General features: G+C 44.4%; 1 protein-coding gene across 15 annotated transcripts in view; it reads right to left on the minus strand.

Moving 5' to 3' along the window:
- ANK3 (ankyrin 3) overlaps window positions 1-12,948 on the minus strand; it is a 347,448-nt gene that overhangs the window by 69,792 nt on the left and 264,708 nt on the right. For 12 of the 15 annotated variants that reach the window (XM_063406078.1, XM_063406085.1, XM_063406077.1 and 9 more), the window contains 5 exons: window positions 12,773-12,871; window positions 12,390-12,485; window positions 9,201-9,273; window positions 8,952-9,014; window positions 1,390-1,513 (listed from right to left, as the gene is read on the minus strand). In XM_063406078.1, the coding sequence (XP_063262148.1) occupies window positions 1,390-1,513; window positions 8,952-9,014; window positions 9,201-9,273; window positions 12,390-12,485; window positions 12,773-12,871 (455 nt within the window). Of the gene's footprint in view, window positions 1-1,389; window positions 1,514-2,365; window positions 2,514-2,939; window positions 3,325-8,023; window positions 8,070-8,951; window positions 9,015-9,200; window positions 9,274-12,389; window positions 12,486-12,772; window positions 12,872-12,948 lie in introns of those variants that run through there. The other 3 variants (XM_063406089.1, XM_063406090.1, XM_063406088.1) reach the window with 3 other exon arrangements.

Consider the following 12,948-nt stretch of genomic DNA (forward strand, 5'->3'; position numbering starts at 1 on the left):
GGTGACTGTGGGAGCTGCTCTCCACCTGCACAGGGAGCACTCTGTGCAAGAGGAGAGCTGTAAGCAGTGAAAGGTGTCAGGTGAATCAGTGCTGGGCTCTGCACAGAGGGCACGTTCCCTCCCCATCCCCACTGCCCTGCTCCAGCCCTGATCACAGTGACAGGCCTGTGTGACCACCCTGCTCACACCACATCTGAAAGCAGCACGTCAGCTTTGGTAATTCATTTTACTATGACACGAGACTCTTCCTTCAGATCTAGTTTGCTGATTTTCTGGCTAATGGACTATTCAAAGCATCTTGGCATTTCTCGTGAATGTATTATCTCATAAATACTTATTAACTTCCCTAAAAATTGTAAATCAAGCACAACACGGTTGGGGATTACTAAAGAGCAAATTTCCACTTTATGCTTGCATTTCTAATGCAGCCATAACAAACAAGACCGAAGGGTAGACATCTAAGCTTTACCTTATGGGAGTTGCCACTTGCTGCTGGACAATGAACTCATTTTTTAAAACAGATCTTTAAACTATAGCATAGGAAAAAGCCCTCAGGGTACCAGCTTATGAGGTTTAATTATTAGCTTCGGTACAATTCAACTGTCAGTAACTACACTGCAAATCCACAGCTATGGAAGTAATCTCTGCTCACACAGTTTTAACTGTTTTGAGCAACACACACTGAAGGCTTCAGCAACACTCAAAAATAAAATCTAAAATGTTGATGTGGAAATACCTGCCTCGAAATTAACATTAGTCAGACAACATATTAATTTTACAACGTTTTATCAGGTTCACAGAAACTTTGGCCTGGTTTTTGGTAACACATAATCCATTCCATGTCAAAATAAATCCTGCAACAAATTTAGAGGAAATTTGCCTTTTTATTTTTTCTTTAAGAGGGGAGGAGCATTTTTTTTTAATGTTGTCTTTCTCGGTTGGATTACTCACTAACACCTTGAAAGAAATAAAAGCACCAAATAGCAAAATGATTTGTCATTCAGTTTTTCTGGCATTTACACTCTTCAGCAAAACACACCCAGTGAGGAGCCCTCTACTGAGAGTATCAGTCTGACCAGTCAAAAGGAACCTGGCTTAGCTGGCTGCTCCAGATCAGCTTCTACACCAGCTGCAGACTGCTAGCAAAGAGGTACCTTGGAGATGTTCAGAGCATGAACAGAGACCAGAAAAAGTGAACAGTTCAGTTGTCTGTATCACTGCCATAAGAAGCCAACATGAACAAAGAATATGAAATAAAACTGCGATGAACATATGCTTCAAAGAAAGTACACCCCCTCTTACTTCCCTCCAAAACAGACTCCAGTGCTTGGTTTGTAAGAACTTGTACCTGTGGTGACACACGAGCATGAGAAACAGCAAATACAGTACCTGGCAGAGCGGGCTCCCAGGCTGAAGCCCATGTATCCTTCAGCAGGCAGAGAATCATCTCCCAGCTCTTTCAGGTCCTGGGGGCCGAGGTATTTGTCGGTATCGCCTGTCATTGCATCCTCACCTGCCAGGACAAAAGCCAGGCTGGGATCAGAGCTGCACGGATGGCAGATGTTTGTGTGCTTAGTAAGTCAGAACGCCCTTCTCCGCTCGCCAATAAGGAATCAATCCAGTCACCCCCACTTTCCCTAAGGCTCTTTCCACGTTGTATGTTAATTATCCACCCTCTGAATGTGCCTGAGAAAAGAATTTTATTGGGGGACGAACGAAAGCGGCGAAATTCCACCTTGACATAAAGCCAATAAAGTCATACGAGGGATGACTTTTGCCCAATCGTTCCAGCAAGCTAAAGAGTTCTCCTGTACTTTGCATCATCGCACTCACTTTTGCTTTCCTTATGGAAAAAAGTCCGAGCTGACAAAGTTGTGCGAGGGGAAAAAAAACCCAACCAAAACAACCAAACAACAGAACAACAAACCAATCAACAAAACCAACCCAACCCCTGGCTGTGAGAGACAGCCTGATTGCCCACCAGCCCTGAGAAGTGCAGCAAGCCTGAAAGGAGGCTGAGGGAAGGAAGAGGGCCCGCCTTCCACCCTGGGTATTTCCCAACACCTTTTGGAAGTTTGAATGCAAGACGGGATGGGTTTTTTTAGTTTTTTTTAAGGAGCCGCTCCCCGCTGCCGGGTCGGTTCCCGAAGGTGCCCGCGGCACCGGGGCCGAGCGCGGGCGGACACAGCGGGGACCTGGGCACGGCCGGACACGAGGGACGGGCCATCCACACAGAGACATCCCGGGCTGCTTTACCCCAAAAACCCCAAGGGGAAGCGAAGTTCGATGTCGGGAGAGGCGGGCAAAGGGTTAAGGGAGCAGCTGCCCGGCGGGGAGCATTTGCATGCCATTACATCATGCGAACCTGCATTCCTGCATTGACACAGCAAGTCCGAAATGTGCCTGCCGCGGCTGCTGGATTTCGCCCCCCACCCCGCCCTGCTCCCTCGGCAGCTCCCTGGAAACTCATGGCGTGAGTTTACTCCCTGGAAACTCATGGCTCGAGTTTACTCCCTGGAAACTCATGGCTCGCCGATATTCGCTCTCCTCCTTTGTTGTGAGCACGTTTTAGGGGTGTTAAGTTTAAAGTGCACGACAGAGACGTTTAACATCAGCGCGTTCCCGAAGGTAAGTGACTCCCAAGCCCAGACTCACGTTTTCCCGCTTTCATTAAAGGAGTTTAGACTAGTTTCCATTCACTAAACTCAGGAAACCACAGGCGAGCTCTGGTTTTAAACTAACAATCGAGTCTAAAAATACCCCTTCAGCTACTGCTTTGCAAAAGGCAAACAAACAGAACCAACTTTCTCCTCCAGCCCAGCAACAACCAGTATTTTAAGCAGCAGTTAAAAAGCTAAAATGTTCACAATACACCAGAAAACATTCAAAAACCCGAAACAGAAACATCATACATCAAGTGAAACTTTAAAAAGTCTTACTGTTTTGGAAAGCCATTCTCACCAGCCTGGTCTATAAGATTTTTTTTTCCCTGGTGTTTCCAAGAATTCCTATTAGTCCTATTAGTCCTTAAGCAGTGATTTAGACTTAATCTCCAAACCAGCACAAGCAAACTAATCCCTGTGGGTCATATTCGCTTTCCACACAACAACTGAGATCTTCTTAACATCTTGATCTCTTCGTATGTATTTTAGGACATGTGCATCTTTGTCCTCTCAACTCAGATTAAAGTTCTTTGCAAGTATGAAACAAAACGAAAAATAGTAAGTTAAAAAAAAATAAAAATCCCTTTTTAATCACTCTGCAGACATCCCTTTAAAGCTTCTGCTGATTGGATTACAGCCTCCCTTGGCAAGCCTCTTGAATGGTGACATAAATGCAGGCACTCCAGTTATTTGTATGTAAATAGGGGTGCTGCGAGGGTGTAGTTTTTCTGTAATTTGATGCCGGGGCTGAGCAGGGAGCACGGGGAAGGCGCTGCCTCCTCCCTCCCGGCCGGGGCCGGCGCCTCCCCCCTGCCCCGGGGAGCCCACCCTGGGCACAGCCCCTTCCCTCGGTGTGCGGGGCTGGGGCCGGGGAAACCGCACCGAACCCCGGGAGGGCGAGAGATCCGGGCGGCCTTCACCAGATACCGACTGGGCCACTAAATCTGGCAACTTCTGCCCTTACAATACCTGAAGACAAGAGCTACGCCACTCTAAGGGGCACAGGAGACATTTGCTTTAAGAGCATCGTTTGTCGAAGGCAAGGAGAATGATAAAAAAACCCCAAACCATTCAGTCGAGCTGTAAAATACATCAGATGTTATCCTGCTCTGCAGCTAATCCAGCCGGGGCAGGATTACTCTGATGAAACGCTCTCATCAAAGGAAAAGCTGCATCTAGGAGTGGTAATTTCAAAGAATTCCAGACATTGTTTTGCGATCGTGGGAGGCTGGAGCGAAATGGGTGGTGCACGTTTCAGCAATCCCACTCTGTTTAATTAGGTGCTGCTCCTAATCCTGTGCGCTTCAGGTAACAGCGAGCAGTGTTTGCTCGCAGCACACGGAATTCCTGCAGCCAGGGTCCGGCAGAGGAGTGAAGACAAAACCCATCTCTGAACAGAAAGAGTAGAGAAATACCCAACAATGAGGCAGCGATGAAAAAACACCAGAAGATACTGCACTGCTTTGCTGCCTTTGCCATCCTTCCTTTCCCACCAGAAAGGTGATGTCCCTGCTAACAGTGGGTAAACACAGCTATCACAGGTAGAGGAAAGAGTCAAAGTCCAGGGAAACCAGCGGCAGTAGGTCAGAGCAAGGGCCCATCAGTTCTAGCGCACCCTGTCTCCGACAGCAGCCTCACTTCACAGGAGAGGATGGGAACACGGACCAGCAGAAGTACTCCAGGACGCTTTTCTAGCTGGCACTGGCTTGAGCATATATTTTCTAAACCTGAAAGAGGTTTGTGTAGTCATGCACAGGGTTTTGGTTGGTTGTTTTCTTTTTTTCCTTTTTCAATTCTTCCAGTGACACTTTGAACTCGTGTAAATTGTTTACGCTCCCCACACCGAGGACCTCTGCAAGGAGTCATAAAAGTCAACTACCTCCTGCAGGAGGAGCAGCCCTTTCAAGCTGGATCTGCCTCTTGCTGGTTTCACTGATGCCCCCTATTTTTAGACTCTGGAGAGCAGCAAGCATTGCTGCTCACTTTGCCACCCATTATGTTCCAGCCTATCCCTCATACAATTTGTTTGGTTTTATTTTCTGGGATAGAAGGTTCTACTGGCTTTTTTTTTTTTTCTTTCTTCTTTTCTCCCAATTATCTTTTTCTTAGCTCTTATCACCTTTCTCATCCCAAGTTTTCCCTGGTTTTCTGGTGCCCCTGCATGTCTTCTACAGCTGGGAACTGCAGGAGCACAGGGTAGGTGTTCCTTTTAGAGGCAGTGAGAAATACAGGCTCTCTGGCAGCAGGAGAGAAGGCATCATGTGGCTTGGGAAAAGTCCCAGACAAAATTTAATCATAGGCTGGGATCCAGATGAGCATTTGTCATTTGGCTTTGCTAAAGATACCTGAGGATTTTGCCACTCCTTCATCACAGCCTGTCCAGAGCTGCCTTGATGGCAGAAGAGGTAGAGCCACAGGGAAAAGAAAGGTGTTTCAAGTTGTAGCCAAGGTTTTGGTTTCACAAAGTATGGAGAAAAACCAATGCCAAACCACTGAAACTTTTATGAACCTGTGAAATTCTATGGAGCCAAAGAAACTCTGAAAACTGAGCTTAAAAATATAATAAATCAACCCCTCCCAAAATGACCAATAACAGATTTTCATGCAGGGTGATGTTCTGACCTGTCTTAAATGCACTTTAAACTGTTGTATCTTAGCACCTACTCGGGGATCAGACAGTGTGCATTCATGTTCTGTTAGGACATCTGTCTAATCTTCCAGGGATTGATTAGCATGATACTTATTCTTACTGAGGCAGGCATCTCCATTAAATGGGTTTAAAACTGTGTCCTGGTTTACACTCAAAAGTTTGTTACCTACTGAAGACCAAAAAAAGAAAAAAAAAAAAAAAAGAATAACTGTTTTTGGTAATGTCTGAACTCTCCACACCTGGTTGGGTTATGGACTGTATTATTTTTGCCCTTCACTGCTCACAGTCTCTCTCCTGGTTGTAGGGTTTGGTGTCTCTTCCCTCTGGGACAGCAGCAGCAGCTTTAGGGTGGGCTGTAGGGACAGAGTTCATGGCAGGGCTGTGGCAGGGCAGCAGGGCTCCTGCTCCCTGCACCAGATTAAAGCTCCTGCAGCTGCCCAGAGTGATGCTGAGAGGACAAGCACACCCTGCAAGGAGGGGATTCCTGCCAGGTCTCCTGCAGACACTGGAGCTGAGCTTTACCACGGCTACCTGCTCCCCATGGGCACAGGGAGTCCCAGCTGCACGGGGAGCCAGCTCAGCTGGAGATGGTGAGAGGAAAGACCCAGTCCTCCCGGTCCCGGGTTTCACATTTATAAGATTTGCAATCTCTTTAAAGATAAAAGCACAGCACGCACTCAATGAGCGTTAGAATAGCTCTCCTAAACTCTGCTGTGTATGAAGGTGAGCCCTCATTTCTTCTCCCCACAAAATCATGTTCACATCTTTCCAAAAAACACCATTTCTTTTTTGTGGTGTAGCAATTCCCCAGCACTTAACCTCATTTGGGCAGATTTGCCAGAGCAGTCTAGGAAAAAGAATAAAAAAATCTCTCTTCTCGACCATTTTGATTCAAAACCAAACTGTCCTCAGCAGGGAAGAGAAATTACACAATTCCCATGTAAATACTTATTTAGTGGGCACAGCAAGACATAAAACACAAGGAAATGGTTTCCTGACATTTGTCCCCGAGCTCTGAGTCTCTGCTTTCCAAGTCTTCAATTTCTCTTGTGAGAGAAACCTTGAGGGTTGTGGCTCATTGAGAAGCCATTCAACAAGTCTGTCTCACTGCAGAGTTTTGGCTGATGACATGAACACCAGCCAAGCAAGGGAGAGCTTGGATTTGTTTGCTAAATTTGTGCCTTTCTCCCACTTGGAAATCAGCTCCCTGGCTCTGAGATTTGTCAGAGTGCCTCACCATCTTGAACAGATTTGTTTCGGCTGGTGTAAGTGCATGCATTGTATATAAATACCCCACTAACACCGAGGAGTTGTGGGGATGGGCTCACTGAGCTGTCTTTAGATATGCAAGTCAGGGAAGAGACACAGGCCAGTGGTTATCACCTCAAAGCCTGTAATTCATCACAAGCCTTGCAAAACACCTGCTGTCTGATTTGTGAGCTCTCTTCCCGTGCTGGGTTTGAAAAAGACCCTGTCATCACAGTAACAGCATGGCCTGGGTTGTAAGGGACCTTAAAGATCTTCTTGTTGTAAGGGACCTTAAAGATCTCCTTGTTGTAAGGGACCTTAAAGATCTTTTTGTTCCAACTCTGCTGCCACGGGCAGGGACACCTTCCCCTATATCAGGTTGCTCAAAGCCACATCCAGCCTGGCCTTGAACACTTTCAGGGATGGTGCATCCACATCTTTGCTGGGAAACCTGTTCCAGTTCCTCATCACCCTAGTGAAGTTTACAGGGAGCGCTCTCTGCTCTGTGCTGTTGAGGGAACTCATCATAGTGAAGAATGTCTTCCTAATATTGAATCTAAACCTACCTCCTTCAGCTTAAATCCACTCCCCTTGTCCTGTCACTACATGCCCTTGTAAAAAATCCCTCTCAAACTTTCCTGTGGGTCCCATTTAGGCACTGGAAAGGTGCTCTAAGGTCTCCCTGGAACCTCCTCTAGAATAAACAACCCAAACTCCCTCATCCTGTTTTCACAGGAGAGGTGCTCCAGCCCTCTGATGATCTTTGTGGCCTCTTCTGGACTTGCTCCAACAGCTCCATGTCCTTGTCACATTGGGAACCCAGAGCAGGATGCAGCACTCCAGGAGGGCTCTCTCGAGCCCATGGTGCTGTGGATGCAGCCCAGGACACTGCTGGACATTCCTGGGCTGCAAGTGCACACTGCCAGGTCATGTTGAGCTTCTCTTTCACCAACAGCCTCAAGTCCTTCTCCTCAGGGCTGTCCCCAGCCCATTCTGCACCCAGCCTGTATTTATGCTTGGGATTGCCTGATCTTGGTGCAGGGCCATGCCCTTGGCCTTGCTGGACATCAGGAGTTTTGCACAGTCCCACCTCCCAGCCTGTCCAGTCCCTCTGGGTGGCATCCCTTCCCTGCAGCGTGTCACCCACACCACACAGCTGGGTGTCACCAGCAAACCTGCTGAGGCAGCACTGACCCCACTGTCCACGTTGCCAACAGAGATGTGAAATGGCACCAGTCCCAACAGCAATCCCTGAATGGCACAAACCACTTGGACGCTGAGTCTTTGAACACAGCTCTGAGTGGCCCATCCGGCCAATTCCTTAGCCACAGAGTTGTCCATCCATCAAATCTCCCTCTCCAGTTCAGACACAAGGATGCAGAGCAGGACTGTTTACATATAAATGAGTCTCTCTCAGCTCACCTGGCACAGTCTGCAATATGCAAGGAATCAGTTGTATTACCTGCATTCCTAATTGTTGGTTTGGTCTTCATTACACTGAGAGTTAGTGACTGGAAAAGCCCTGCACAGATTTGGATTTTAAAACGACCCCATACATTCCAGTTTACATCCTCAGTGCCAGCACCCGGGCTCTCTGCAGGGCGTTTCTGTACCTCGCTGCGCAGTGGGACACAGCGAGTTCCTGCCCTGTTCACTCACACTGTTATACATCAGGGCTCCTGTCAGCTGAAACAATGCAGCATTTTGGGCAGGACAATGGCCCGGGAGAGCCATTTGGAAAACACGTATGTATGGTAAGAACATGATCCACTTGGAGCCGCAGCGCCGGGAGCACAGTGACAGACGGGAAACAAACCAAAAGCCTCAACGCATGAATTAAACAAGAGCTGCACACAAAGAACTGAGATATCTTTTACACCTTGCTGCCTGAATGCTATGAAAATTAAAAGTAAATACACTAATAGGGATGAAGAGAGAGAGAGAGATTGGCTTTGAAAGAAAAACAAGAAAATTGAACAGTCACTTGTTCTAAAAACCCCAAGAACTTCATTCTTTCTGCCATTGACTTCACCATCAGCCAGTTCTTCCAAAGTGTTTTGATATTTTACCCTCTTGTCCAGGATTTCATTTTTCAGTTAAAACAATAAAACAGTTAAAACAATAAAACACTTTATAGAAGCAGCAGCAAAATTATTATTCCGCGAAAGTGAAGGTAATTTGATCGAAAAATCATAAGAAATTCAGAAGAAAAGTTAGAGGATTATCAGCAATAGCCCAAAGAATTTTTGAAAGCTCTCTTAATTGTAAAGCAGAAGATATTGTTAGTGGGATAATAAGAAAATTATCTGAAAGGATTAGTTTTGAGACGGATGAAATAAAAGGAAGAGGATCAAGTTAAATGTCAGTGCAATACAAAAACGCACAAATACCTTCTTCAACATCTGACAAATATTCAGCATCACTGAGTATTTCAGGGGCATTGGCTTTACGAACTGCATGATTTAAATAAACAAAATGGTTAAAAAAGGGCACACACCATTGATGTGTCAACAAAATCAATGTACAACAATAACAAATGTGCAGTGACCACATCCAGCTAATAATGTGTGTTAGTCTTGGGTTTTTTAAACAGACATTTCTTACAACCACAAAGAGTGAAAAAAATTAATTTTTAATACCTTCATCATCAGACATATCCAGAACTTCATTCATGGTTTCGGGTACATTCATTTTGTGCTTTTCTGTAACAGTCTGTAATAGAAAAAAAAGTAACTTTAGAGTGCAGTCATAATTTTTCTTAAAATTCTAATTATTTTAAAAATTAAATTCAAAATAGGATTTTTATCTGCAAATAGAAAAACAAAACTTAATTTTTTAGCTTCTTATTCACTTTCTATTTTAAAGATGCACTGAACTACACATTAAAAAGACTACAGAAATAGGCAATATTGTATTTGTTTTTTAAAGTATGTTCATATTGTCACAGCAGAGATAGCTTAGATGATGATATCAAAAGAAGAATCACATATACTGAAACAAACTTCATTTTAGGGGTTTTAATAAGAACTCTAGGTAGTCACCTAAACTTTGAGCAAGGAATATGTCATCTCTAATAAAACCAAACTTTCTGAGAGAAGTATTTCTCCTTTGACATCAGAAGAATTCTGCAATTTGGGAGCAGCTGAACCTAGGTGAATTTTTTTTAGAGGTGCCTCAGCATGAATTGTGTGTTTTTCCCACAGATAAGGACAATTGTAACCACATGCAGGCCGAATACTCCTGAAGGGCTTTGTTCATGAAAGACACTCAGAAGTGCTTGCATGATTTTCATCCCAACGTTTATATTGGTTCAGACTCAAAGACCATCATAAAGAAAAACAAAAGCAGAAAAAAAAGTTCTGAATGCACGTGAAATCTGTTCCTAGAATACCTGTGTATTCCTAGAATACCCCATGGATGACATACACATGCACTTTTTACTTTCCAGCTGGGGTACAGCACAACAACCACTGGTGGAGGGTTGGGACAAACAAGAGCTTCCACAGAGATACAATTCAACGAGTGCCGTGGAATTAAAAACAAAACCCACAAAAAACCCACCCCCAAATCAACCAATCAACCAACCAAGAAACAAACAAAAAACCACCAACCAAACAAAAAACCCTAACAAAAACAACCAACCAAAAAAACCCAACCCAAAACCCAACCCAAACAACAACCCACTCCCATCTTTATGGGGGTTTTAGATTGTATTTATTTTTTAACCACCATTACTTCTCATGCTTCATCTGCAAATAGGAAATCATTAAAAAGTCAGGAGGACAAAATAGCCTTTACATTTTCACTTATTTTAAAAGATTTCAGTTTTTCTCTGGCCTTATGAACACTCACTTGGCATTTCATGTTTCCTAGGCTACTGCCATCACTTGATTTAGGCGGAAGAGCTCCTCCAGGCCCAAACATTACAAAACTGACAAAAAGCCTCACACAATCCATTTTGTGGGAATTACTTGCAAAACTTTTTAACACATTTTTAAACCAACAAAATTACTGGATTTTTTTCCAAGTACTACTGGGGTTTTTTAAATTGGTGTTTGAGTATAAATTATAGTAAAATTAGCTATGTCCATCCCTGATACCTTTAAATTTAGCTTTGGGATTTGTTTAGCCACAAACCTCAAAATATAGGTCTCAGCAGTCAAACTGAATTTGTAAGACCCTCAATTGTAAATCAGACATCATGTCTAGACCTCCAAGGTCCAAAAATTGCACACTGAAAAGCAGCATATTCTGATTTTAATGGAAATTATTTCTGGGCTTCTCTTGAGAGTAGGTATTTGAGATTGGATAGGTCTTTCAGCATCTAACACTTCCTCCAGCACAATGCAGAGCCTGACCCACCATCTCTCTACTCTTCATCTACAGAAGATAAATGATCTGTCACTTTATGGAGCACAAACACCCCCAGCTTCTTGGTTCTAAAAGCCAAGAACAACCTTGTGATATTGAGAGCTTTTAGCATAAATGTGTGGTTTTCCTGCAGCTGCCTAACTGAATAGTAGGTAGGCATTCAAGTTTTGCTACCCTGTATAATATTCTCCATCAAATTTTTCTGTGTGGCAAAATGTTTTGGAATCTTTCTAAAGAGAAATTTGTTCCTGAGAAAACACAGAGAAAAACGTGTAAGGAAAAAAAATCAGGATTACTTTCTAGCATATTCCTTTATATCCTATTGTTCTGAAATGTATCTTATGTGTGGTGGATTTTCTGTAAAGTACTGAAACCACAGCCAGGAAAGTCACAGGAAGAAAAGGTGCATGCAGTAAGAGAACTGAAATCTGCCTGTCATCCCAAAGCTCATCTTACTGCAACCACCTGCTTGCACGGATAGATCACACAAAGGGGTGATGACAAAACCTGGAACACGCACAGGAACTGTTTTCCACCCCTGATATGTCTAAAAACACATACATGAACATTTTATCTTTTTAATCAGAAAAAGGAAAATAGCTGCTGAAAGGAAAAAGCAAATTTGGAGCCAATATTCTGAATTTATATTCTTCAGACCAAATATGGGCTTTATTACTATGGTAGTGCCTCAGAAAACTGTTTCCTTCAGAGAGCAATTTGGCAAAACATCAGTGAACAAAAGATCCCTCTGAGAAATATTTTGGATTCTGTGAATTTTTCTGCCAGCAGGTAATATTTGACCACTGCTAGTCCCTCCAATGACTCCTGGCTAATGCTTCCTGAGAGGCACGACAGACATGCTGGAGCTCAATCTGGGGTTACAGGGCTGACTGTGGCTGCCTGCAGAACACAGCCTTTCACCATCCTATGCAAGGGGCCAGAAACCACACAATGAGGTGCTTTTAACTAAATTCCAACCTTTTTTTTTTTTTTTTTAATATTGGAACAGGTTCTCTTAGGTGAAATTCAAGCCATTAAACATCAGACTCTCAAAAGAGGGCAGCAGCTTCTGATTCCACAAGCCTGTAAGATTTCAGCTGCAAAACCGTTCCCTAAACAAGATGTGTGGACAAACCTTGTGTGGAGAAACCCTGCAGTCATGACCAGACCTTTACACTGGCCATTTTCTGCTCAGTTTCTGTGAACATCCTCACAGCGCCTACTACCTTAAAAACAGGCAGCTCATATATTTTTGTTTGTGTATTTTTTATTATATATTATATATATGTATTAATGTAAAGAATTATTAAAAAAGACACTTAATATTGACTTTACACTGCTAAAAGGAAATAGGTGACTGGAATCCCGGTAGTCATGTAACTAAACAAGTTTAGTAACAGTCATACTCTGGCTTTGGAAAAATTCCTGCCCTCCCCAGGGAATTGAGCTGTACTTACAATGGTAGTCATGGTCTCCTCTGTCACCACCTTCAGCGTGTCAACAACTGAAATGTAGCCAAGTCGTTTAGCAATGGCCAGGGCAGTGTTTCCATTCTAGCAGTTGAAACATTTGTAAGACAAGTTGAACGTTAGCAAGGAGAAGCGTAGGAACTGCCGGTTAATTACAGGAGAATGTAAAATAAAAGAAAAAACGTTTGCGTTGTCTGATGGAAACAAACACTTGGGTGGTAGCAGAGATGAGTGGGATGAACAGGGATGAAAACGAAGAGGTTTCCAGCTGTTTGCTGGTGTTGTTCTGGGAGAGGTGAGGGCACAGAGGATGTGGGGTGATGGGAAGGGGCTTCCCGTGCCGTGGCCCTGCCCCGGCGGGGCACACTTACCACGGTGAGCTCGTTGGGCGCGGCGCCGTGCTGCAGCAGGACGTTGATGATGTGCGTGTGGCCCTGCTGCGCGGCCTGGTGCAGCGGCGTGTACCCGTTCTGCGGGAGAAGGGAGAGCCGAGCTGCGGCGGGCACGGCTCGCCTGGGGCTGCAGCCCCCGCGGGCACGGCTGCCAC

The sequence above is a fragment of the Prinia subflava genome, chromosome 9 (genome assembly GCF_021018805.1).
Source record: "Prinia subflava isolate CZ2003 ecotype Zambia chromosome 9, Cam_Psub_1.2, whole genome shotgun sequence".
Lineage (NCBI taxonomy): Eukaryota > Metazoa > Chordata > Aves > Passeriformes > Cisticolidae > Prinia > Prinia subflava.